Genomic DNA, 27,329 nt, shown 5'->3' with positions numbered 1-27,329 from the left:
GGGACCAGCTTTGGTGGGAAGGTAACAACGTTCTGTGAGCATTTAATTATGCTGGCCACATGACCATGGAGAAGTCTTCAGACAGCGCTGGCTCTTCGGCTTAGAAGCAGGGAGGAGCACCACCTCTAGAGTCGGGAACGACTAGCACATATGTGCGAGGGAAACCTTTACCTTTATTCTAAATGTAGAGATGAACAGCAGAGTCTGATGTTTAGAACCCAGTTCAGACATCCAGTGGTTCTTATAGGTTCACCAACTGAATTCCAACTAGAACAGGATTACACAGAAATGTCAACAGATACCTCCATGTAGAATCTATGTACATGGAATTTGAGTAGCAGGTAGCAATCACTCAAAATCCAAACTAGAAGATATGAGTTGCTATAGTAGGTGGATGGATTCAATCTTACTGTTCATTTCCTAGATGGATAATTGTTAATTCACAGAAATTATTTGCAGTAGAAACTATTCTAAATATGTCTTGGATAGATGCTCTACTGAGTTCTTCAGGATCTTCTCTATGACCATGTTTTTCTGACTCTATCTATTATTCTTGGTTTATTTTAAAACAGGGTGGACAGCCTTTTAAAGAATTTTAGTGGTCTAAAAGAGCAAGAGAAACAGCTTAAATCTTTGGAATCACAAGTAAGAATTTCTTTATGCTTCAGTTGCACAATTTTTTATTTGTTTATACATATATTTCCAACATTCAGAAATCATGATAGGATTTCATGCATCAATCATTTTTTGTTTGTTTGGGGCATGCTTAGGTGAGATGGATAAACAATAGTCTATGGCCTTCTCCAGAAGGATACTTCAATAATAAATTACTTTCAAAATATGTTACATTCAAAGGACACTTTGGATTCTAAACCTAATAAACAATTCATAGATTCAAGGGTCTCAATTGGACAAAAGAACTAAGAAGAAACTACTGTATATGCAATTACCTAGAAGTAAGCCTACCCAGAAGTAAAACTACTTAAGTAAATGGGTAGAGGGTTTCAAAGTTTGGTCTACAATCACATTCTGATTCTAGGACTGTATCACAAAACAAAACCACTATGCCATCAGTTTTGATTTCACAGAACTTTGCTATAATTAGTATTATAATTGTAGTATGTTATTGAATAGTAATGGTATCCAAATAATTTGTTTTTATTATGCAGATTAGCTATTGCACAATTATGCTTTCTTCAATGGCAGATACTTTAGTGAAAAACAGTTTATTTTTCAGCGGGCCAACTTCAAACAACACATGTGAGTAATGTGCTAATAAAAATTGGGTAGAGTGGGGGGGAATGCAAAACAGAGTTTTAAAAAAAAAACCTAAAATCCATTAAAAACAGTCTAATGCATAATACACACCAGAATTGCTGCAGAAGCATCTGTAATTGTGCTAAGTATAATGGCTATGATTTCATACATTGCATTCAGTCATAATGAAGGTTTTTTTTTTTTGGCTTGGGCTGGGTTTTGTGAATCCAGACATTTTAATTAATGCTTAACAAATTGTGCCAATAAAATAATGCTTTATTCAATTAACTATGATTAACAAGCCATAGGCTTTAGGAATGTTTAAACCTTATTTTCTTAATCGTTAGATTATAAAGAAAGACACAATGATATAATGCAGTGGTTCCCAAACTTGGCAACTTTAAGACTTGTGGACTTCAACTCCCAGAATTCTTAAAGTCTTAAAGTTGCCAAGTTTGGGAACCACTGATATAATGGTTAAGAATTTAACATCTTGCCACTGTTTTTGACTGGCTAGGTCGTTCATAGCATTCCAGCTTAACCTCCAATGTGAAAATATGAGGAAAATGTTGGCCTGGTACATAGGAGACAAAGTGACCTCTCAATGCCAGGCACTTTAGCCAAACTCATTTTACTACATACTGAACATTGAGTGCCCTTTAAAAACACATTTTCAGACTGAAACAATTTCAATATTTTTAGTTTATCTGAAGGTACTCTGTTTCCCTGAAAATAAGACGTCCCCAGATAATAAATCCAATCAGGCTTTTGAGCGCATGCGCTAAAATAAGCCCTTCCCTGAAAATAAGGTCTCCCCACAAATATTGCAACACAGCAGCAGCCGTGAGGGTGACCATGCTCGCTGCTTTCTGCACCTCAAAAATAACAAGACCTCTCCGAAAATAAGGCCAAGTGTTTATTTTGGGGGGGTCAAAAGAAAATAAGACTCTGTCTTGTTTTGGGGGAAACACGGTAGCTGTCAGCCCTTCAAGCTAGACTGGGAAACCAAAGTCATGAATGCAGGTATTACTTTCATAAGGTGTTACAGTAGTAACAGAACCTTGCAAGTATGAATTGCTTCTTCCCTCCCTCCCTTTGTGTGGACTAGGGAGCAGCTTGTCTGAGATACTTTCTCAGGTTACAGTTCTGCCCCAGATTCAGGTTTTAGTTGATAGTTGACTTGGTTACATCTCATCCTCTGGTTTCCCATGGTTATTCTTTCTGCCTGTTCCTATAGTCTAGGAATGTACAGCCTAATTTAGGACCTACTTAGCTTCAGCAAGTCTGCTTCTGTGTACTCATTTCCACAATAGTAACTTTGGAAGTATAGTGGTTAGACACCAGGCTACAGAGACTGCGAGTTTTAGTCTCTCTTTGAGCATGAGGCCAGCTGGGTGACTTGGGCCAGTCACACTCTCTCAGCCCTAAGGGGAAGGCAAAGACAAATCACTTCTTAAAATCTTGCCAAGAAAACTGCACAGGGACTTGTCCAGGCAGTTACCAGGAGTCAAAATTGACCTGAAAGTACCAAACCGAAACAGCCTATCTCCCTTTGGAACAGTCTTGTGGCATCTTCAAACATACCTATTTCTTACAGATATGTTTCTCTGCACTAAAATGAACATGTTTATCATTATTAACCTTAAGATAGCACAATACTCCCTCAGCAGATTTGCATATAGGCAGGGGGGGGGAATACCCCACACACAGCAGCATAAATTATTCACATAGCTGATTATGTATTTAACACCTGCTAATGAGAACAAAAATCTCACTTAACCAATTATGAGCATTAAGATAGAGTTGCCCAAGAGCTCCCAGATTTTGGGGATTAGAGCTTCTTTTGAATATGGAAGATCTCATACCTCTTTCTCATTTAAGCCAGGTAAAAATAAACAACTTGATAATATATGTTAAAAGTAAGCAGAAATGTACTTTCTTATAACAAAAAAATAATAAACATGTAGTCAGTCAGTATAAAAATGGATGTTTTGAATCTCCATACACAAGCTAGTGGAATTTGGTCCATAATTTGCTAGATTAATCTTTAAAGATTGCAGGTGTGTTATTTTCCCATTCTTGAACATCTCTACTGAAATACACAGAAAATATGTAAGGTTTTTTTGTTTTTTTTTAAAAGACAAGCTAGTCTTGACAAGTGGCATTACAAGAAGTAACTTGTTCAAATCTCACTATATCTGCTCATTCTTTATATAACCAATATTTTCATTTAAATTTTTATGTTTCATAAATGCAGGCACCGATCAAATGGTTGTACCAGAAAATGAAGATGGGGTAGATACCTGCCAGTTTGACGATGTGATATGTATCGATAACTGATTGTAACAGATCACTTCTCCGTATAATTTTGTCAATTCAAATACCTAATGGATATTTTCTTTTAATGTGAGAGCACCACTGTAATAACTACATAATGCCTTCCTTTTACATTATATCCAATGTGTTTCCAGTAAATTATCTAATGACATCTCAAAAATATTGTTTTTTATTCTAATTTTCACCTTTAAAATAAATTTTACACTGACTCTGTAAATTCATTTAGACTAGGGGTGTCAAACTCAATTTCATTGTGGGCCCCATCAGGGCTGTTTGACCTCAAGGGGCCTGGTGGGCGTGGTCAACTGAGTGGCAGGGCCAGCTTGACGCCACTCACCATGCGTGGCCAACTGGGTAGGGGTGGCCAGCTTGACACCATTCCCCAAACTGCTGGCCATGTTTTCTCACTGGGTAGACCAAGCCGAAACCACACTGGTCCAATGTTTCCTCTTTGCACTGGGTAGACCGGGCCGAAGCAATGCGGCCTTGCCCCTTATATCTTCCAGGACACCCCCGTGAGCCAGATTGGACCACATTGCAGGCTGAATCCGGCCCAAGGGCCTTGTTTGACATGCCTGATTTAGACCAAACCTTTAAATATTTTTTTATAACCAAGGAACATTTATATATCTTCTGTTCTTTTCAATTATCTTTCTTTGATATAGTTGTACGTAGTATTCATTGATCTGCTTCCCTCATTTTGTGCCTTTCCCCTTGAACTTATATATTACTAGTGTAGTTTCCAATCTTGCTATTTTCCACTAATCATGAGTACAATTACATTTAGTTTCAATCCAAATATTTAATGTCTTTTTTGTATAAAATAATTAGACTCTTGTTAGGCATTCACATATATAGGTAGTCCAAATTTAGCAGTTGCCAAGAAAGCAACCGCAGTTAAGACTGAAAAAGGTAACTTTGTGACCAATGGTCACATTTATGATTTTTTAGGACTTTAAAGCAAAAGAAAGGTGAAGTAAGATAATGAGCATTGCTGCAGTTTCACTTAGTGATTGCTTTGTTAATGACTGAGTTACCATTTCCAATTGTGATAGCTAAATGCGCATTACCTATAAGCAGTTAATAAAACAATTTTTTTCCAACCAATGTATTTATTCATGAGCAAACATGCCAAGGTGAGAGTAATGCTGGGATAGTGTACAAGAGAACTGTAGCTGAATGAGATGGCATCTTGCTTACTTAAATGTAAAGGCAGAAAGTGTGACAAGTAGAAAAGGGCTAATGGGTAAAAAGAGGTACAAGAATAGAGAAAAAACTACTTTTTGACACAAAGGGCTAGCTGCTAACATGCAGATACATAATTTTCAACCTAATTAAGCAGTTGTTCCCAAGTTTTATTGACACCAAAAATATCAAATGGATATTCTGCTAGAAATACTATTTTAAGCTCCTTTATTCTTACATAAACAGTTTAGTAGACAAAAATCCATGTACTTTAGAAGAAGCTTCCAAGTATGGAGGAGAAAAAATATTTCAGTTTTCAAGGAAGTTGTGGCAATTCAACAACCAATCTAAGTCTAAGTCTAAGTATGGCTTGGTTGGCTGTATTTCAATTTTAGAAAACATCGCTTCCAATTTGTTAACACTTTTCCTATGATCTTAACATACGGTATGTTTTCATTTTCTGGTCTCTAGCCAAATAACATACGAGTTGTCATATTTCATGCTTTTATTTTCATTTATACTGTGGAATAATATTGGTTAAATCTTTACCCCAGCTACAATAAACTGATAAACCGTGTACCTCATCCACAAGATATGTTTTGTCAATTATGAATTGGTTGAGATATCAATACAGTATACTGTCAAAAGTTTTGATGTGAATAGCAGAGACCTCCCTTCATAAACAGAAACTACACATATATTGTTGGACTATCTCAAGGCAAAATGTCTTCTATTTATTGCAAAACACAGTGGGGTTTTGTTGGAAAGGGCAAAGTTACAAGTATTCTTATTCACAGCAACAAGCATGTTAAGGAAAACAATTGCCCAAATTCATGCAAATGATGAAGATAAAATTTTCAGTAAGCTATCACTGGAAAAAGACAAATACGTTCCTGGCTTTTAGGATTCTTCTTCTTCTTCATCATCATCATTAGCTTTCGGTCGGAAATGTTTCCTACTCCTTTTCTGGCTACCGTGAAATCCTACGGTTGTTGTCACATTCTCTTCAGGCACCTCTGGAGAACCTGTGTTGGCTCTTCGAGCACCTCGTTCTTCCAATTTCAGCGGCTCCCAATCTTCCTTTTTTTTCTCTTTGCTTTCTGAGGGATCTAGTATAACTACATCACTTTTATTCTGGGCATCCAAGTTACCAAGAGGCCTTCCACTGGCCTCTTGGTTTGTATTAATAATGTTGGCCTCCAACTTTTCCTCTGCTGAAGCTCCTCTTTTTTTTCCTGATCTGTCTAAGCCTGCCTTTACTGGTTTGCTAAAGATAATTCTTCCTGCACCAGAGCTAGAAGCATCCTGGTTGAAAGATGGTATATAATTTTCAGGACGTGTTGAGCTTTGTTCCTTTCTACCCTTCTTCAAGCCACTCAAGAACTCCATAGCAACTGATTTGTTGGTATCATCACTATATTCTGCAACATTCTCCAAACTGTACTTGGTCCAGCGTTCTGGATGGGCCACATAATCAGGTACTGGCGGGGAACTTTTATAAGACTGAATTGGCTCACGTTGTCTTCCAAAGCTTTCCGCAGGCGTCTTGTTTGAAATACTGAGTGGTGGCAGAGGGCGTTTAAACCTTGTATCAATGACATTGTCTTCACCCGTCAAGGGCACTGCCTGCTTGGCTGCTCCTTCCAGACAATCAAAAATGTTTTGGCTGCGTTGTGAAAAGCTTGAGCTCATGCCTTTCAAATGAAAGGGCTGAACAACTGATTTTTGGCTGTTGTGCAAAGAGTCCCCACTCTTATTTGATTCAGAATCCACGTCATCTGAATGAAGCGGCTCCTCAGGGGATACAGCATCAACTTCAGCACTGCCTGCAAACTCAAAATCTTCTGAATCTGAATCACTCAGGGAAATTGTATCTGAGGGAAGGATCCCTTCGTAATCTGTGGCCGCATCAGTCACAATACCCACAAAGGGTTCACCTGCACCTTCGTCTCCCATTCTTGATGATCACTTGTTTATACTACTTTGATTTGGGCCTTTTTACAGCCAAATATGTTCTTCAGCTGTTTCTTAGAGGATGTTTAACACCTCCTAGACCAAAAAGGAAGAGTTACATGCAAATATGTAAGGACATATTATTGATATCTGCTTCTTCGTTTACATAAGGAGATTACAAAATCAAAAGTACCAAAACTTTAAAACAAGAAGAGAGAGAGAAAAATTAAGTGAGAAACTTTAATCTAATCTATTATCCCACCTGGGATTAGTTTTGTTTTTATAAACAATATTGACATTGTATAAATAGATTCTAAGTAGATTCTACTACAAGATTTCTTGTGATATGTGATTTTTTTTCCTGTTTATTTTTAAATAAATCTATAATTCTGTAACCTGCCACACACTTATAATTTTACAAGAGTATACATTCTAACCTATTTCTGCTGTGCTTTACAGATTTAATGCCATTGGTGCATCATCTTTTACAAGTGCAAACATCTAATAATTATATTTGTAGAGAAACTCTCAACTGGTCAATTTTTAGTCCTTTAGATTTTAGTCCAGGGAATACAACTTCATTTTAATTAATATTTCATTAAAATAGTGGGTAATCTATCAGTACCAACCTACCAAGAACTTATATTAAAAAATAGTCACCTTAAATTAAAGCAAAGTTCTTGCTTATAAGTAATGAAATGTAAAATACAAGTTGAGGAAATCTATGATTTACTGCAGAATATTACCCAAAATTGTGAGAATTAAAAACTTGGTAGCATTAAATAATCTATAACCATCACATTTTGCTTTTTATTTAAGGATAGAAATAATATTAAGCATAAATTAGTGGCTTCTTTGATAAATTGTGTTCTCTTTTGTGTATTTCTAATGTGATAGTAATATCTTTGCGCTGATGTGCAACTATTACCATTTAGGATTGTGTACAAATCTGGAACATAAAACAACTTTGTTTTGTTTTGACAATTCTCTACAATATCATCCAGATATTTGGTGCTCTAAATTAATTACAATTCTGTAATACATTTGTGTAGACAAACATGAGATTTGTTGGCACAACTTCACACTATTTCTGAAGTCGGAAGGCCTTTTTAGGTATTTAAGCATGTTTAGTAGCCCAACAGTATTAGTATTCTTATTCTTTAGTGACAGATTCCCCATCACAGGAGAACTGTATTTGACAAGAGTTGTCCAACAAAGTACTTTATGGCGATGGTAAACAGGCATGGAACAACCTCTAGCCACTCACCATCTGGAGTATGAACCAGTATTCCATCCTCTGGGTCAGTAAAAGCCACCAAGGTTCTGAGATCCTGTACCCTGGCAGTAAGAGGTTGGACATATCATCAGCGCAATCAAAAAATGTGGACTTGCAATTTTCTAGTATATCAATAGTACTTGTCACTTTGATAAATGAACCCTCTAGGTTTGCAATGTTAGCATCTACAAATAATTATTTTAAAATTGGAAAGCAAAGATATTTGTTTTATTTATTAATCTAAATTATGTCTAGTAGAATTTTGGGGCAACATATTATTGCACACTAGGCAGAGACAGCAAGTACTGTACTTCAGTGTTGGGACTTACACACCAGGACTGTTTAAACCATCACTAACAACCAAATGTTAATACAATACAGTTAAATCACCAAGCATAAGAATATAATTGGATGAGATCAGAAAAAGAATCAAACTCAAGTTATTTATTTTTCAAGGACGAAGAAATGTAGATTAAAGAAATGCACATTACAGGTTGTGCATATTATAGATTTTTTTTTGTTTCTCTCTCTGATCTATTCACCTCCTCCCCCCTGGTTGGGCAGTAAACAATAAAATTGTTCCAGAGAGAAAAGACTCACAGGATGTTTGCAGCAATCTGATTGCAACATAATTCAGACATAATGGTTTTTCTGTGACTGAAGTCCCCATCAAAATCTTCCATAGTAGTCTTGATCCTTGCTATCTCAACTGTGGGAAAGCCAAAGAGCACATTATCTTCTCCTTCCCCATCAAGCTTATGCTATTGAAATAAGTTAAGTTTAATTTTTTATTTTACTTGTATCCTGCTTGCATTATTTTTACAAATAACTTAAGGCAGTAAACATGTCCAATACCCTTTCCTCCTTCTATTTTCCCAACAACTCCATATGTATTTGTGTGTCTGTGTGTATGTGTGTGTTAGATTGGACTGAAAGAAAATGAGTGGCCTAAAGTTACCCGGCTAACTTTCACAGCTAAGGCAGGACCCAACAATTTCCCACTTTCTAGCCTGATACCTTAACCATTTGACCAAACTGGCTGTTGCTTTTTTTTTTAATCCTTGTTTTAAGACACACCTAACAGATATATTTATCTGATAGGCCTGAATCTATGATTGCAACATGTCCACAGCTTTCTTGTTATTTTGGAAAAGTAAGAGGAAGTGAAAAAACCTTAATTGGGGGAAAGCTTTTCTTTCTTATCAAGGAATGCTTATTTGTTAATTTTTTTGGAGGGCAAAGAGTTCATAAATTAGTTTTACCCTCTACTACAGAGATATTAATATATATATCTAAAATACGAAAGCAGGCTAGCTTGCTAGATACATATGACTTTGCATTTGATAATCAATATATCAATCACACTAAGAATTATATTAAAAAAAGCAATTTATAATGGAAATGTCAGTTGGTCTTACCTGAACTGCAGGTCTCTAGGTTCCGGTGGGAGGAGTCATTGATGGGATATTCTCAGACCCCATTTGCCTTGAGACTGAGGTTAAATTGAGGCCACTCCCCTCTGCCTCACTTCCTGGCTCCCAGTTTAATCGAAGGTCAACGGTATAAGAGGAATCTGGTAGGAATGGTAAGGAACAGCAAACGGAACACAAGAACAACCACCAAACCAGCCAAGAACCGAACCGACCTAATACAACAAGAACACTCAGGTACTTCCTGCATCAGCGCCCAATTGGGATGGGAAGTGACTCCTCCCACGGAAACCTAGAGACCTGCAGTTCAGGTAAGACCAACTGACAGTCTCCTAGGTGATCCTGTGGGAGGAGACATTGATGGGACATACCAACGCTCGATGTCCCAGGGAGGGAATCGGAAGCCTGAGCCTCCTGAGGTTCTAACACTCTATGCAGAACCCGCCTACCAAATGAAGCCTCCGCCAAAGCGTAAGCGTCCACCCGGTAATGTCTGATGAAAGGCGTAGGGGAAGCCCAGGCTGCTGCCCAGCAAATATCCTCTATGGGTGCCTGGGTTGACCAGGCTGCTGATGTGGCCGCGATCCTGGTGGAGGTTGGCTGTAACTCCAGTCGGCACTGTAAGGCTGTGAGCCTCGGAGGATCTAGTAATAGCCGACCTGATCCATCTACCAATGGTAGCTGAGGATATCCTAGCCCCAAGGGTGGAAGGCTGGAAGGAGACAAACAACGCCTCCGACCTCCGGAGAGGAGAGGTACGTTTAAGGTAGATGCGCAACACCCTCCTCACATCTAGTCGATGCCAGGAGCGTTCCCTCTCCCTGGATGGTGCCAGACAGAAATCCGGCAGGACTATATCCTGTGCCCTGTGGAATTGACCTTGGATAAGAATGAAGGGTCCAGTCTGAGGACCACCTTTTGAGGCTTCAGCAAAAGACGAGGCAGGCTGCGGTAAGAACAGCTTCTTTATTTTAGAACGAGAACTATGTACAAAGCGATTCAGCACCTTTACCTGCTTGACAGCTATTTATACGGAGCTGTCAAGCAGGGAAAACCAATAAGCGCGCCCCTAGCGGCCCGCGCTCAGCCAAGCTGTGCCTTAGCCAATCAGCTTGTTGCTGGCCGTTAAGTAGTAAGTCGAGGACTTTTCGATCCTTAACACCACCCTGTTCTCATGGAATGTGGACAGATCCTACCTGGAGGACAGTGCATTGATCTCACAAATGCGCCTGGCACACATGATGGCCACCTTTCAGGGTGAGGAACTGCAGGCTCACCGTACTTAATGGCTCGAAGGAAGTCCCCATCAGCGCCTGGAGGAAGATCCCAAGTGGGGAAACGATGGATCACAGGGGACCTAAGGTTGGCCGCCCCCTGGAGAAACCTTTTAATGATCGGATCCTATGCTAGGGAATGGGAATCCAACTCCCCCAAGAACCGTTGCCAATGCCGCAACCTGCCTCTTGAGGGTGTTATAGGAAACCCCCTTGTCCAGCCCGTTCTGCAGGAACTCCAGCACCTGAGGTATCGAGGCTTGCGCTGGATCTACCTGAGAGGAAGAGCACCAGGCCACAAAAGCAGTCCAAGTGGCATCGTAGATGCGGGTAGTGGATTTTCTTCTGGAGGCCTCGATGGTTGCAATGATTCTAGCCGAAAACTGGGTCTCCCTCAACTGTACCCTCTCAAGTGCCAAATGGTCAACTGGAGCCACTGAGGTTCCGGATGGCGCAGGATCCCTTGGCGTACAGCCACCTCCCCCCAGGGAATCCTCCAGTGGGGGGACACTGACAGATCTATCAAGGCTGATGGGCCCAATAAGGGCCACTAGAATGACCTCTGCCCCCTCCGCTACCCGGGGGGACCCTGGGAATGAGTGGAAGAGGGGGAAAGGCATACAGGAGACCCTCTGGCCAACAACACCGCAGGGCGCCCACATCCTCCGCACCCCGAGCTGGGTACCAGAAGATAAACCTCTGGACTTGCGGGTTGGCTGGTGTGGTGAACAGATCCATAACTGGACTGCCGAACCTCTGGCAAATCCTGTCGAAGACCTCGGGAAGCAGTTGCCATTCTCCGTGGTCCACTGTCGGCTTGCAGGTTGTCCACCTCCAAGATGTGCTCCGCCCTCAGCGACAGATGACGTTCCGCCCAATTCCCCAACTTCACAGCCTCGTGCCGAAGGGCATTCAAGTGGGTGCACTCCTGCTTGTTGACGTGTGCTTTCGCGGCGATGTTGTCTGTCAGCACCAGCAGGTGCTTCCCCTCGACCTTCTTGAAATGACAGAGGCCTAGGTGGATCGCCCTGAGCTCCAGCCAGTTGATGTTTTGATGCAAGTTGGAGACCGACCAACATCCCTGGGCCAGCTGGGAGTCGAGATGGCCCCCCCAACCAAAGAGATTCGCGACGGTCGTCAACGTCTGACTCTCTAAATAGAGCCTCTTTGTCCATGGCGGGAGACGTCCACCAGCGCAGAGACAGCCGGACCTGGGGCGCAACGGGAATCTGGAACGTCGCATTGCTGTCACCGTCCCTCTGGTACGGAAGCAGCAGCCATTGCACTTCTTTGGAGTGAAGTCGAGCCCACAGGACAATCGCTATGCAGGAGATGCACTTCCCCAGGAGATGCGAGAGCAACATATGGGGACAGAGTGTGCCCTATGGATCTGCTGGACCAGTTGGCAGATACTGTCCCTACGATCTTGTGAGAGGTACACCCTACTCTCCACCGTGTCAATGACCACCCCCAGGTGTTGCAAATGTGTAGAGGCCTCTAAATGGCTCTTCTCAAAATTTACGGAGAAGCCCAAGGGCTGCAAGGCCCTACTGGTGAACTGAAGGTGCTTCTTCGCAGTCACAGGACTGTGCCCCTGAACTAGGACATCATCTAAATAAATTTGAATTCGAAACGGGACAGACCAGAGGTAACCCGCGACCACTGCCAACACCTTAGTGAAGGTCCTGGGTGCCAAAGCCAGACCAAAGGGAAGGGCCCTGTACTGATAATAGACACCCCCCCCCCCGGTATGAAAATCTAAGGAACCTCCTATGGTCCGGTACAATCAGGATATGGAGATAGGCCTCCATAAGATCAATGGAGACCAGGAAATTCCCAACCCTAATCCCTTCGAGGATAGACTTCAAGGAAGCCATTTTAAACTTCCAGAAAACCAGCCTGGAGTTAAGCAACTTTAGATCTAGGATGGCTCTCCAGCTCCCTGAACTCTTTGAAACTACAAAAAGGTTGGAATAGAAACCAGAACCTCTCTGGTCCTACGGAACCAGTTCCATGGCCTGATTGTCCAGCAGGTGCTGGATGACCTTGCGCATAAGCTTGCACTTCACCGGGTTCCAAGAGGAGGAGATCCAGAAACGAGAAGGGGGGTGGGAACGAAACTCCAAATGCAACCCACAATGAACAGTGTGGAGGACCCATTCATCAGTGGTGATGAGGTCCCAGCGGTCCTCAAAGTGAGTGAGGTGACCAATAGGAATATCCGAGCCCAGATCCTTTCTTCCTGCGGTAGAAACGCCCACCCCCCTCAAAAGGGCTGCTTATTGTGCTGTTGGTATCGATTCCTGTCTCTATAATATTGCCTATCCCTTTGGCGAGGGTACCTAGGGGGAGGGTACCTCTGCTGCTGCTGGTAGTCCTCCTCTGGAGGCCGATATGCAGGCCTCCTCTGGTAGGGAGTCGACCTTTGCTCTGCCCGCTTGGAAGAAGGAGGAAGTATCCTACGTTTATTCTTGTCCTCCACCAGCAGCGGGTCCAATATCTTGTCGTTGGAATACTCTGCTGCCACTAAGGTCCACTTGGACCGGGCCTCCCACTGCCAACTACGGAGCCAAGGCAGTCTCCTGGACGCCACCGACATGGCGAGTGCTTTGGATGCGTACTTGACCGCATCAAGTGTGGCATCTGCTTAGAACTGGGCAGCCACAGTGAGCTTTGCGGTGTCCTGCAAGAGACGTATCTCCATAGCCAAACCATTCTCCTGCATCTGGATCAGCAAGAGAAGGGTAGACCTATTGAAGGAGGCCGCAGCCGCTGCCTTGATTGCCTACATGGCCGCCTGGAAGTTCTTGCACAGTCAGTTCTGCTCTCCTATCTTCCGCCTTAAGGTTGTTGATGATGTCGCCAGCCACCAGAGAGGAGGACACCCAAAGCCACCACAGGTAGTTCCACTGTCGGAATCTGTAAGGCCCGGGGTAGCAAAGGCCGTGGGCTTTGCCCACTGGGACTTGAGAACCTCCATGAACATAGAGGGAGTAGGGATCTCCTTCTTTTCTACTGGGGGCTTGTGGAATGGCCCCTTTTTTGTGCCTGGAGCTGGGGTAGCCGGAGTTACCCCAGCAACGGGAGCCACCTCCAAATCCGCAATTGCCTTAGCCTTGCGCAGAAGGGAACCAAGTTAGAAGAGGGGAAATGAACCAGTGAACACGGAAGCATCCGGAACAGGTTCTTCATCATCAGAGAAACCAACCTCCTTCTGACCCCCTTCATCTAACAGAATCCTCACTAGCTGTTAGAGGGGCAGCTCTGCCTAGCTCACGAGCAGAAGTTGCAGGTTGGTTTGGATGACCTCCCGGTGTCCCACAAGAACTCCTCCTCCTAGAGGATCTAGATTTTTTCTGCATGCCTATGGCAATACCTTCAGATATTGCCTGGGCAATAATCTGCTGAAACCTCTCTGGAAGCTCAGGAAATGCTGGGGAAAGAGTGGGAGGCCCCAAAACCAGCTCTGCCTCAGCAGATTAAGGGAGCTAGCCTAGGTCTGTCCAGCCCAGCAACAGGCCTGCCGAAAAGATCCCCTCTCTGGGCCCAGGGTGCTCAGAGTTGATGGGGGGAACATGGAAAGATCCCCAGGATCTAGGGCTGATTCAGCCACAGGCGTGAGCCTAAGGGGAAAACGGGACCTGGAGGGGGAAGGGCTAATGCAGTGCCTGGCTCTTTGAGAGGAAGCCCTGGTGGCAGCTCCCTCATGCCCACTGTGAGAGCCCCCTGTTGTGGCAGACTTAGATGTGGGCCTCTTGCCTGAGGCCCTCTCTCTGGATGTGGAGGGGCCTCTGGAAGTCCCCTTGCCAGGCTCAGGATCCACAGGGAAATCTGGTGCTGCCTCCCCTGTCGCCTCGTGGCATCTGCCATTAAGAACAGCTTCCCCCAAAGCCTCAGGTACTCACAGCTCCTCAGATAGCTCCGCAGCCTCCTCCACTCCTCACAGAAGAAAAAGAATGCTGCCAGCGATCCTGAAGGGCCCTGTGCCTCCGTGCATGTAGCCCCCATGCCACTGATCTGTGGCTCGATTGTGGAACGCTGGAAGGAACAGCTGGAGGTGATTCCCCGATTCATGGGGAGAGTGCCTCTGCAGACCTCTAATGGCTGCCCTGGCCACCTGCATCTTCCCGGATGCCGGCAGGGATCCAAGATGGCGGCCACCAACCATGCAGCCTGATTCCTTTAGGAGCTCTGCCTCAACAGCACCACCCAGAGGCCTGGAGGAACTCCAGCAGCCCCCAATGGGGTGGAAATGCAGTTCCTCTTCTGATCTCCTGGAGGCCGACTTTGGAGGCTCCCCAGAAACTGCAAGCAGTCTTGGAGCCTGAGGCGCTCCTGCAAAATCCAGCTATTGCCCAGTGCAGCCACAATCACTCAGGGAAGACAAGGGAGGTGGGGAAGGCAAGGATGGAAAATTCTTACACCAAATTGAATAAAGTCAGGAGCCAAGAAAAAAGTCTTCCATTAGGCGGAAAGTCTGAAATTAACTGGGAGCCAGGAAGTGAGACAGAGGGGAGTGGCCTCAATTTAACCTCAGTCTCAAGGCAAATGGGGTCTGAGAATAACTCATCAATGACTCCTCCCACGGGATCACCTAGGAGACAATATCATTTTCCCTATTTAAAAAGGGGGAAAACAAAGGGAAAAATATAAAATAAATAAAAGCAAACTACGCAACTACTGCTGTTATGCAATAGTTATTATTTTTGTGAGCACTGCCACATAATTGTCACCATACCTGTTACACAATTCAACGAGAGAAGGGATGTTATGTTTCTTCGCCTATAAATTATTGCTTCTCACCCTTGTGAACCTAACAATATATTCCCAAGCAGGTAATCTGCAAGAGCGTTCACTCTCGAGTCTTAAAAAAAATGAATAAAAAAAATCTGAATCCACCTGCTTCGAAAAATTCACTGTCCCAAGAGCAATTTCATGTAGTAAATGAAGAGTCACCCAGGGGCTTAAAAATAGATTAGATCCACAACGTAAGGGGGCGGGGCTATTAAAAACCAGGAGATATCGCAGGCGGCTGCTTATCAGCCTGATCCAGCCCCACAGATCTTACTCTCGAATACCCTTCTCCCCACACGCGTCCCGCTTATCTCCCAGACCTCCGGGACCAACGGCCGCGTATAGCAGCTGCCTTTTCAAGACACTGCGTAGAACTCCTTACCTGCAAGGGCCCGTTGCTCCTATCTGCGTACGCAGCACCCACCGCTCGATTCCGGATTCGGCGCGCTGTTCCTGGCGTCGCTTTCCCGTTGCTTGATGGGATGAGTAGTTTTCTTGCTCCGAAAAGGTCTGTTGGAACTTACGCCGCCATCGAACCATTTGAACGACGTATCCCAGAAGTCATTTCGCAACTAAACCAAAACACGACAAAAACTCTTCCTTCCGGTTCCCCTCCGCCCAATGTCTTCTGGGAGTTGTAGTATTATTATTATTTTTTACTATCACCCGAGCCCGCGTATCCGACTTCTGTTAACGGTGCAGAGAAAAAAACTGTTGCAGGTTTTGGACGCTTTGTACAGCCTCGCTATCGATATAAGGGTACAACAAATGCAGTTTGCTAAAGTTTATTTTCTTTCCTTTTATGCTAGAGTTCGAAGAGTTAATTTAGATTTAGAGTTGCAAAAATGTTTTTTGATGACTGTTTCCATTTGTCCAGAAATTTAGCAATCCGTTTTATCAACCGAGGACTCAGATCTGAAAAATAGAGAGCCACTGTGGTATCGGGATCAAAATTAGCACTGGGACACCCAAATTTAAGTCCATCTGTAGATGGACTCAAGGATAGCTTTGTACAAGTCACTCTTGGATACAGCAGATGGTAATATCTTGTTGATTTGAAAGAGCCAAGTCAAAATGGACCTCCTCAATAATTGGATCAAGAGATTCAATTACAGACTAGACTTTGAAAATGAAAAACCATCTGGAAGATTTTTTTTTTAAAAAAATTGTTTGGCAACTAAATAGTGAAAAGTTCTTAAGATTGAAAATATTAATGGTTTCATGGTCTTCAGATTGTCCTGGTAAAGACACTAATACAAACTAGAAGTGAAAAAATAAAATAAAAAGCTGCAAAGAAAAAATATATAGAAACAACCCCCCCCCCCTTCAAAAAAGCAACCCTCATCATGGCAAGTGTAAATAAGTCTATGTTCTCTTCACCGCCTCTTTACTAATTAATACTTCATCTCATAACTCGCAAATCAAGTAAGTCACATCTTAATGCTGTATATGCAAAAGGTTCAAACAGAATACTAGAATTTTAATATTAATTACAAATACCATTTCTCCTTAACAAAAGATAAGTTCCAATATACATTTTCCACATTTCAAATATCAACAATTCCAAAAAAAGCTCCCACCCCAACTTATCCAATTATATACATTGCTTATCTCTGCTCTAAAATATAAACATCCACATTTCACTAATATCAAATTCCTAATACAATAGAACCTCTGGTCCCGAACACTTCTGACCATGACCAAATCAAGTTCTGATCAAAAAATTCACAATTTTTTTTTGCAGCAATTTTTCATTCTGCGCCATTTTTTTTTATTTTTTTTTTTGAGGGCCAAATTTCCAAAATTAGGTTCAGGTCACAATCAAATCGGGTTGCAACCAAAGTTATGGAATGAATTATGATTGTGAGCAGAGGTTGTACTGCAGTGATGCTAACCTTTTTGTTGTCGTGTGCCGAAACACCATAATGCAATGCACATGCGACCCGTGCTCCCTGCCCCCCTACGTGCGCCCCCCTCCCCCGCAGCCTGTTTTGGGCTTGGAAGGCCTCCTGCACCAACCTGGAAGCCAAAATGGGGCATGGGGGCACTGTGAGCCCCCAAAATACAATGCGAGCACTCATCTGCGCATGCACCTAACACCCCCGTGCATGCGCAGCAGAGATCCGAGGACCAGCTGGTCAGCAGGAGGCGCATGCGCAGTAGAGCTAGGCTGGGGCAATGAATGGTGTGCTCGTCGAGAGGGCTCTGCGTGCCACCTGGGGCACGCAAGCCATAGGTTCGCCATCATGGTTCTTCTGTATAAACAAACTATTACAATTTAAATTAAAGAATAATTTATCCTTAAAAATGTTTTCTAAAATTCCTTTTAATAAAAAGAAACAGTTGACATATTTTTTCTTTGATACAGAACTGTCTTCTGTAATTCATTCTGGGGTTTTTGGATCATTGTTACAGATTTCTTTAGCACTTTTTAAGCAGTCTCTTGTAAATCCAATAAAAGACAGTTGTTGAAAATGTTCTCTGGCATTATAATTTTTAATTCCTTCTTAATTTTTAAACCCTCAGTAGGTTTTCTCTTTATATCTGATGATGAATTTTTATTCAGAGACTTGTTCATATTTTTCTTGGGTAAATTTTGCTGCATATATTGTTCTGTAAAATCTTCATCAGGGAATATACTGTTCTCAAGAAGACACAATATCTGACATAATTGAATTAAATTCATGAGGCAGGTCCCTGTGCAGTTCTCAAAGATGTCTCAAAATGCCATTATCTCCAATCTCAACTTTTCTTTCTCGCAACAAGCATAGATTTATCTTTTAAAAATAGTTTCAAAGTTTTAATATTCAAAGTCCAAAGCTCAATATTTTCTGACCCTACAAAATTTTGAGGCCAAAACCTTGTCTTGCTTTTTGCTGTTCATTTTGACTTTTAAAAGATTATAAAAATAAAATTTCAAATAACTTTTACTGAGGATTGAAGGCACTCATCTGGTATTTCCAACCTTGTCACTTTTCGAGTGTCTAAACTTCATTGAAGCCATTATTAGGTAATTTCTGAAAATAGTTAGCAAGAGAAGTGCACAAACTTAGTGCCCTTTAAAAAGCAGTTTGCAGCTGAAGTAAAAATGGTGAATCCACTCCCTTCTGTGTCACAATTACCTTCCGCACACCAGGAATCACTGTTTTATGGTCTATTTATGAGGAAGAGGAACAACTGTAAGAAATAGTTTGGATGATTTTACGTCTCTGATCCAGATAGGATTGTTAATACTGCTAGTGTCAACTCTGCTTTTCTCCAGAGCTGTCTTCCAGTCTGCCATTTTCCCCTTGAAGTCCTTCCTCAGGCTATATGTCTTGAAGATTAAGTTGTACAACTGAGATTGCAAGCAATTGATTGGTTTTGCTTACAAATTGATTTTTTTTCTTAATCGGCTATCTCTTACATCAATAACTTTTTTTAACTTGCATCTCTATTTCAATCTGTGTTGTTTGAAGGATTGTTGTTTGTAAGATGAGCTATTTTTCACATTCATTCAGTAGCAACAGTGAAAAGTAATCATCTGATTTTCTTGAAAGAAAAATTTAAGTGGAAATCTTGAAAGTTTTTTTTCTCCAGAGGATACAGTGCTCAGTACATTTGCCCATTCACAAAATAATCACATTTCACTGCCATTGAAATGGAGCTACATAGTAGAACAGAAGAGTCACCTGGTATCTTCTAGGGTTTTTTGCATTACACTTCTTGATATTCCTATTGATTATAGAAAAGAGAACAGCCTTCTCTGCCAAGACTCTTATTTTTTGGAATATCTTATCCCTTGAGTGAGATTGGCTTCCTCTCCCCTGAACTTGGTTCTGCCAAATGGCTTGGGGTACCAATGGGGGAGTTTCACACTGGAGGTACTTGACTTAATAAAAGCTAAACCTAACTCCTCCCCACCAGTATATCCACTTCCCTTCCCCATCTTGTGTTAATGATTTTATCAGCTCTGTCATTTTATATCCAATGATTTGAATGTTTCTTTTAATGTTTATTATACTGTAAGCCACCCAGTCATTTGAAACAAGATGGACAACAAATAAATTTATTTATATCACAGTATATGCTATTAAAGATACGGTAAAGACAGTGTGTAAGCAGCGTGTAAGAGAGACTTTAATATTCTTTAAAAGGTTTAGATTCAGAGGCTCCTGTATCTGGGCGGAGCAAGTGTACATTTTTAATTGATCTGAATATTTAGTTTAAAATGGAGGGATGTCATTTCTTCCATTTTGAAATCAACTAAATGACCTGGATACTTCTCTGTGCCATTTTGATGTTGAAAACTCACTACCCGAAAAGGCATTTGATCTTTTGCTTCCAGGGTTGTTAATCTCCCTGGATAACTTCATTAAGCAAAGACTTGTCTGGGTGTCATAACTGTTGTGACCAAGGTTCCCTTGGTCCTTTCTCTAATTTAGCAGTTTGGTAGCATGTGAGAATTAATCACACTACACTTCGTAATCTTCATTTTGTTACTTTTGCAATTCTCTTCCTTTTAGTGACCTCTATCAAGGAAGAGAAAATTAAGGGATGAAGAGTAATAAGGACATTTAACTTTGAACAGAAACATTAATACAGAACATTAGCTTTTAGTATTCATGGTAATATTCAGGGGTTTGTTTAATAACCACCCAAGGAATGTACAGAAAGTAATGGGAAGCCATGTCCTCCAAATGGCATTTCAATAAGGAAAGCAAAAGCAAAGTCCTAAATCCCTTCTGCCATAAATACTAGTTGTCCATGAAAATTCTCAGGTCGTGGTTATCCCAAAAGTGCTTTTTCCTAAAGGCAACTGGACTTTCTTGGTTTTTTTCCTTTGAAAATGTTTCACTTATTCTCCAAGAAGTTTCTTTGGTTGATCCATGATCCAAATATTAAGCAAGAATCATCTTAAATCAGTCAAGAGTTAAGCTGATAGATTTTGAGTGGAAAAAAACACCAGAACTATAAAGGAGATAGGGAAGTCGAAGTCCTGAGAGGAAGCATTAGAATCTCAACAAGTCAAAGAACTTGTGGATGGGAAGCACGGTTTCTGTTGGGTACATCATCCCCACTCACCAAATTGTTCCCTTTATAGTACAGAACAGAAGGACCACTGATGTCTTAGTCTCCATATCTCTATTCTGCTGCTGTTATGTACATAAAGGGGTTACAACTGGAACAATTAGCTGTAATTTTCCAAAACTATCCCCCCTTTTAATACACACTGGTTCAGCAAACTTTTGATTCACTAGATACATATTTGTTCAGACTTCACTCTCACAAAAGGCTTGTGTATTAAATCATAACTGGCACTATTATTCCAAATGTCATTATTGCTAGGTAATTCCATGAACGGCTGCAAATAAACTGATGTGCATAATATACATTTGGATTTAATGGACACTACCACGTGGAGCATAAAACCAATTTATTGTACTTTGCAATCAGGTGGTGAATATAAAGCTGAACTTCTCTCACTTTAAGTGGGCCACTTACTTGAACAGAACCAAGATTTGAGAACTATAAGATGTGGTAGTACTTTTATGCCAGTTAGCTGAACAAATGAGTATAAAAGTCCAGTTTAAATTTCTTCTCCTCACCTTTCAAATTATTCAGATTTCTGAAGCTTAATAGAAAACTAGTTTTAATATTCTTCCTTCACATTGCCTTCATATCTTTCTGCAGTGCCTATCTACCATATTTTTCAGAGTATAAGATGCACCAAGGTTTCAAAGAGGCAAATTAAAAAAAGTTTTTGCACTCTGCAAACCTCCCCAAAAGGCCCATTTTTCATGAAAACTGGCCCATTATTATTATTATTATTATTACAAAAAAAGGGGCATGAATAGGCTTTAGAAAGCTTCTAGTGCTCCTGGGGAATGAGCAAGAAACGGCCCATTTTTTGAAAAAACTGGACTGTTTTTTGTCAAAAAAGAGGGCATGGATAGCCTTTAGGAGACTTATAGAGTGCTCCTGGGAGGTGGGGCAAAATTGAGCAAAAGACTCCCCAGGAGCATTTTGAAAGCCTCCTAAAAACTATGCACAGCCATTTTGGTGAAAGGGGTGGAGTTTTCGGAGGCAAAAAGTGTTGTATTCTGTGTATAAGATGCACCAAATTTTCAGCCTTTTTTTTTTCTTATACTCTGAAAAATACGGTACTTTGTTCTTGATATCCTTCTGGAGATATTTAACACAACTGGGCTTTCTGATACAGGACATACTGGAGTCATCTTACACAATACCAGGATGAAGCATTCTTGAGTTTCAATGTAATTTCAATTTTCACATATATTTTGGGGAATAGGAAGTAGACTGTTTTTAAACAGGAAAAAAGTATTTAAAAAGCAAAGTGAAATTGGATTTCATCCAGAAAGTGTGTTAGCACATCCATACTAGACCAAGAGTAAATTTGACAATATATCTTTCTGGCTACTTAAATTATTTGCATGTATCTTTTTTTTAAAGTTATTTTGAAAGATACTTTTAACATTCAATAAACAAACAGGACAACAGCAAATAGATGTGATTTGAGGGCACAACACTAACCAAACAATGAGAAGAGTGAGGTGGGAAGGGAAGTTGCTTTTTTAGACAGAATTGGAAATAAGCGGTAAGATTTTTTGCAAGAGAAAAAACTCCATTTGCAGGATCTTGACTCCATGTATTGCCCTTAGATTTGAAAGCAGGTTTGTTGTTAGTGTTTTTACCTAGCTATAACAAAATTCTTCAAATAGCTACAATTGCCACACAAGTAAAAGATTGACCACTTTGGAAAAGTAGATGCTGCATTTACCCTCTAATTAAACATACCAAATTTGAGGATAAATGGAGTTTTAGGCTTTTCTAAGAAAAAAGCAAGATTCAAATGGAAATGGCTAACAGCTGTGGTGCCCTTCCTGTGTGTTTTGGCCTTTCTTCCCTTGTTCTTTGTTCCAGGGCTGGCTCTGCTATTGCTACAGAGATGTGATAGTTGAAGTACTCAGGTGTTAGGATTGACTGGTTGTAAAAAAGAGAGTTTCCTAGCACAAACACACGCTAGAGAAAATGTTTATTGAAATATTTAAAAGTAAAAAAAAAAAAGCCAAAGAAGAAAAGTTAACATAGCTTGTGACAGGTTCTCTTATATAAAACAAAACAAAGCATTCAGTTCCATGTTGCCAGCAGCTCAGTTTGGCCTCCCAGTACAGTATACTGACCTTCCACAATCTGGTCCTCTCCAGAATAATGGATTTCAATTCTTAGAATTCCCCAAACGTTACAGAGAAGAATGGACTGAGAAAGCCTACTCTCCTTAAATAAGTAGTCTTAAAAGGGCACATTGACTCTGCACTGGCTTTTTATAAGATTTTTTTTTCTTTATCACAATTTCTCTCTCCCTCCTACCCTTCCCCAAGCATCTTAAAAAAATTAAGACTGAGGCATATCCATATTCCAAGTCTGCCAATTTATATCATCTGGGACACATAACCAGTATGAATTTTCTTAGATCTAACACAAATTCTTGTGAAGATAAAACTTTGTTGAATTTGGCTCCAATTGGCATGAAGCCTTCATTCTACCTAAGCCTTTCATCTCATTTTAGAAATGAACATTTTTGATTCACCGCTTTCCTCCAAACATTAAGAGCTGTATTGAAATGGATTTTTTTGTATTCCTTCAATCTCAACATAGGCACTTTTATGGCTTGATTTTATGGCAGATGGTACCGCACATGGGATACTTCATTAGCCAATTTATCAGCCAGTTTTTGAATCTGGAAGGCATCTGTGTCTCTTTTGCTAATCCCTCAGCTCTTTGTAGACAGATTAAAGAAACAGATCCTGTCATTACTGGTACTGAAAAGGGACTTAGGCACATTTACACAAACAGCAGTTCACACAATATGACTGATCAGAGACTGCATCATTTCAGACAGCATGCATGTGCATGCTCAGCTAGACAGGAGGGGGGAATCTACATACAGGGGAACCCCCCCCCCCAATATAACAGGAAGATCTCCACCACCTTGCTTTCAATACATGAATTTCATTTCTGTAAATCATTTGTCAGCTGCAGCTTGAAGTAAGAGTGGATAACTTGTTTTCCAATGGGATCTTCTCTAGATTTAATTTTCTAAATTTCTCTAGACCATATAATCAATCTGATGTTTTGTACTGCAACTCCCATTAGACCCAGCACAAAAGCAAAGAATCTTGGGAGTAGACATTCATCAGCTGGAAGATGCTTCTTACCTATCTTTGTTGTTGACTAACATTACAAACTCTTTGTTTTGGAAACATTGGGTATAGTTACACTGCTCAAGTCAACCAAATTGGCTCATTTGCTACTCAATTTTCTTGGTTTTTAGAATGGGAATTTGATTCTATGAATCAAGACTTCATGCTTGTGAACACTTTTGCTTTTCTAGTCCCAGGAACAAAAGCAACATACTTGCCATTAAAAAATAAATAAAAAAGTATAAATAAAAAAATCTAGCAGTCTCCACTTTACTTGATTTAGAGAGGTACACATTCAATCTATTGCTCAAAAAACATTTTGTTCCTAATAAAAACTTCTAAAAGGGCAGGTATCTTTTTAAGCATTCTCTTCTTTTTGCCATTTCAAACTCTGTTTTTCATCCAAATAGGCAGGTTTTGCTAACAACCTGGAGAAAAATTTCCTTAATTTTCTTTTCGCCTATTAAAATTTATATTGAGCCAGGACATCCAATCTTCATGCCAATATTTATCAACCTCAACAACTTTTAGAGACCTCAAGCATGCTGGCTGGGGAATTCAGGAGTTGAAGTCCACCCATCTTAAAAGCTGCTAAATTTGGAAACACTGGCCTATACCATACTTTCTATTTAAAAAGCATTATTTGCTCAAAGCTAACTTTTTGTCCTAATAGTGCACTTGATCCATTTCAGTTGCTAGAGGACAGAGTATTTAATTTTCAAAAGAGAACTCTGGCTGCTTACATATCACCAACTGAACACTGAACAATATTCAAATACGATATAGGAAAAACAAGACAGAGACTATTTAGTTGTACATTTATACACATTTCTCATGGACACCCAATAAAAGGCTGTGAGTTACATATATCCATTCTGTACTCTGGTGATCCCAATGCACATGCACACACAATATATGTATGTAGACAAAATGTACATGCACAACTGATACCTAGGATTTGTACGTATAGTGTAGTCTATTATATTGGACCATGTAACCCCAAAGCCTTTGAAAACTGGTAGCATCACTTTTGTTTTTAGTGCATGCAAACTTGACATTCAGGGCAGTGTTGCTTTAAGGCTATTTCTAAGGCTAAAAGATGCCTTCCTTATTTCCTGCAAGCATAATCAGCAAGACTCTTGAGACATAGTTTCCTAAGGATGCCAGAAACAAAATGTTTTTGATTTGGGACAGATATTTAAAGAGTCCCTATGGAGGAATCGAATCTGGTTGCTGCCTACACCAGAAAGTGAGAACAAGAGGCAGTGTGGTGGGACTGAGAGAGAAATAAATGTCTAATCAACATTTTCTGATCTGTCTTATGTACCCTGAGATTCTAATTTACCCAGATTGTTATATTTTCTTTGCCTGCCTGAAAGGAAGTTTTTACTTCAAATAATTTACTTTAAAAAGAGACAAGAATACAGTCAAGGAGGCAGTTAAGTCTCCCCCCCACTTCTTTCAATGGGAAGAGACTAATATTTTAACTTTAGAATTGTCTTCCTTTTAGTTAAATGTGGATTGATTCAGCTCACATCCAGCTCATTTGTTCCAACTACTATTTTAAAGGACGCTGAATCTACTGCACCTGATGTGGGACAGCAGAAGAAACCAAGATTAAAATGATTTCTTCAAGAACAGCATGAAAACAGCGTGGAAGATAAATTTGAGGAACTAAGAGGTGGTGAACAGGATAAGCTTATATTTGTATTAGTGAATTCTGAATTTCAAAAATGGAACTCTACACTTATGGACATTCTATGGCACAATGAATATTCCCCGATTTGGGAACTTCCAGATGTATTGGACAACAATACCAATTGTCCCAGATGATTTTCAAACATCTGGAGGCTAACAGAAAATACAGTTAGCAGAACTGGGGAGAGGAGAAGACAATTTCCAGTTTTGCACTAAGGATGGATAAGTGGAAAAGAATGGTCAGAAAATTAAAGAGATCATTTTGTGAACTCTCAGCTGGATTGATATGAAAGAGGTATCTATCTGGAAACATGATAGATGAGGTTAGAAGTTCTGGAAAATTGCCCAGCTTATAGTTTTCTTGTTTTATTTCTGGTGTGTGGAGATGAGGAAACACAGGACTCTGCAGGAGATGGGACAAACAATGAAATGCATGCCATGATGCAAAAACCTGGTTATTTGGGTACTTGTGTCTGATGCCAGAAAACAAGTATGAAAGGCTTAGGTTTAAAAAAAATATTTATTCGTCGTGATGATACTGGAGAACAGGTTCAAAGTTTTACTTTTGGGGTTATACCCCTATTTATGGTATCTTGAGGGACATTATCTAGCTTTATTCAAGTCTTTTCAATGACACAGAATAGTTGCTTCCTTAAAAAACAACAAATTACATTTAATAAACAGGCTTCCAAGAATTATTCAATTGGTTTCCCCCAATAATTATTTTTGGCATTAGAATACTACACATTTATCAAGCAAACGTTAGGCAATATTTGCAGCGGAAGTAGTAATGTAAGCAATGTGGGTGTTAAGATATTGAAAGAATGTATATTCCATTATTAGACCTACATCTAAAAAAAAAAAGAGAATTATATCAAAATTAAGAAACGAGGTTGGGGGGCTAACTTTTCCTTTCTGTAAATTAGTATTTTGTGAAGATTTGTGACTTGGATCCTTGCTTTGTCTCCAGGAAACATAATGGACATCAAGGTAATAGATTTATGCAAATTGGTTAAAAATCTTTTTAATGAAGGTGGGGTTGTTATTATAAAAAATACTGACAAATGTGCATGTTTAGTAACAGAATAGCAAAACAGTTTAATTCTACTCAGGGACTCTTGTACACTTATGTTCACACATTTAGTCCAAGAATCCAAGAGTTCCAAAAAAGTTGGAACAGAAAGATTTTACTTTATTTCCACCAGAGGACAAAAAAAGCAAAACACTTTCCACATTCCTCAGAAAGAGAAACCCCTTGAAGAATAAATTCATAAATTCCCTCTTGATAAAATGGGAGCAACGGCTGAGAAGAAGGAGAGAAAGGCTATTTTTTGATAAAAGCCAGGAACCACCAACAGGATAGCCTTTTTTTAAAAAAAACCATAAACCGGTGTGTAACTAATTTTGCCACAAATATACAGAAAACTCCCCTTTCCCCCATCCTTTAAAATGAACAAGACTTCCAAGTAAGAATGATACGCTCTGTAGGATAATATCTGAAAAGTTATATACATAATTTTCTTTTTCTTTTTTGTTACAAGTGTCTCCTGATCAGGCAGTGGCACTTCGGGTCACAGTGGCACCACCACTTTGCGCTCTTCTTCCTCTTCTCAATAGACAGAACTATTCCTAATGCCACAGCACAGCACCATGCTCAGGATCATCTCAAAGATCTGCAGGCCGAGAAAAAAACAAAAATGAGGACTGAGACTCCAGCCACATTGCAGATAGTCCCTGACTTGCAACGGTTTGTTTAGTGACCATTCAAAGTTACAACGGCACTGAAAAATGTGACTCATTACTGTTTTTCACAGTGACGATCTTTGCAGCATCCCCCTGATCATGTGATTAAAATCCAGATGCCTTTGTCTATGTGTCCATGTCCTGCACTCATGTCATGCCCTTTTGTCACCTTCTGACA

The 27,329-nt window shown here is 40.5% G+C and overlaps 3 protein-coding genes across 9 annotated transcripts in view; 1 reads left to right on the top strand and 2 right to left on the bottom strand.

The window, feature by feature from the left end:
- Positions 1–1,978, top strand: part of TRPM5 (transient receptor potential cation channel subfamily M member 5) — a 52,411-nt gene extending 50,433 nt beyond the window's left edge. The window contains exons 25-26 of the mRNA XM_032212833.1: positions 573–645; positions 1,170–1,978. Coding sequence (XP_032068724.1) covers positions 573–645; positions 1,170–1,268 — 172 coding nt within the window. The 3' untranslated portion in view covers positions 1,269–1,978. The remainder of the gene's footprint in view (positions 1–572; positions 646–1,169) is intronic.
- Positions 1,979–4,339: 2,361 nt separating this feature from the next.
- TSSC4 (tumor suppressing subtransferable candidate 4) lies at positions 4,340–16,058 on the bottom strand. Of its 7 annotated transcripts, XR_004255773.1 has the most exons (5): positions 15,889–16,058; positions 9,427–14,750; positions 8,609–8,717; positions 8,000–8,070; positions 6,761–6,828 (listed from the first exon to the last, which is right to left on the bottom strand). XR_004255773.1 is itself a non-coding variant. In XM_032222024.1 (4 exons), exon 4 carries the CDS (start codon positions 6,733–6,735, stop codon positions 5,680–5,682), a length of 1,056 nt encoding a protein of 351 aa, XP_032077915.1. In that variant the 5' UTR covers positions 6,736–6,828; positions 8,000–8,070; positions 8,609–8,717; positions 15,889–16,034; the 3' UTR covers positions 4,340–5,679. The 7 variants fall into 7 exon arrangements, 5 of the variants coding, with proteins under 5 accessions (XP_032077915.1, XP_032077934.1, XP_032077926.1 ...); XM_032222024.1 differs by lacking the exon at positions 9,427–14,750 and having other exon boundaries at positions 4,340–6,828; positions 15,889–16,034; XM_032222043.1 differs by lacking the exons at positions 9,427–14,750; positions 15,889–16,058 and adding an exon at positions 15,451–15,874 and having other exon boundaries at positions 4,340–6,828.
- A 6,467-nt stretch (positions 16,059–22,525) lies between these two features.
- Positions 22,526–27,329, bottom strand: part of CD81 (CD81 molecule) — an 82,612-nt gene continuing 77,808 nt past the window's right edge. The window contains exon 8 of the mRNA XM_032221979.1: positions 22,526–27,081. Coding sequence (XP_032077870.1) covers positions 27,019–27,081 — 63 coding nt within the window. The 3' untranslated portion in view covers positions 22,526–27,018. The remainder of the gene's footprint in view (positions 27,082–27,329) is intronic.

The sequence above is a fragment of the Thamnophis elegans genome, chromosome 1 (genome assembly GCF_009769535.1).
Source record: "Thamnophis elegans isolate rThaEle1 chromosome 1, rThaEle1.pri, whole genome shotgun sequence".
NCBI lineage: Eukaryota > Metazoa > Chordata > Lepidosauria > Squamata > Colubridae > Thamnophis > Thamnophis elegans.
The sequence above is the reverse complement of the archived record's forward strand: the minus strand, read 5'-3'. Positions and strand labels throughout refer to the sequence as shown.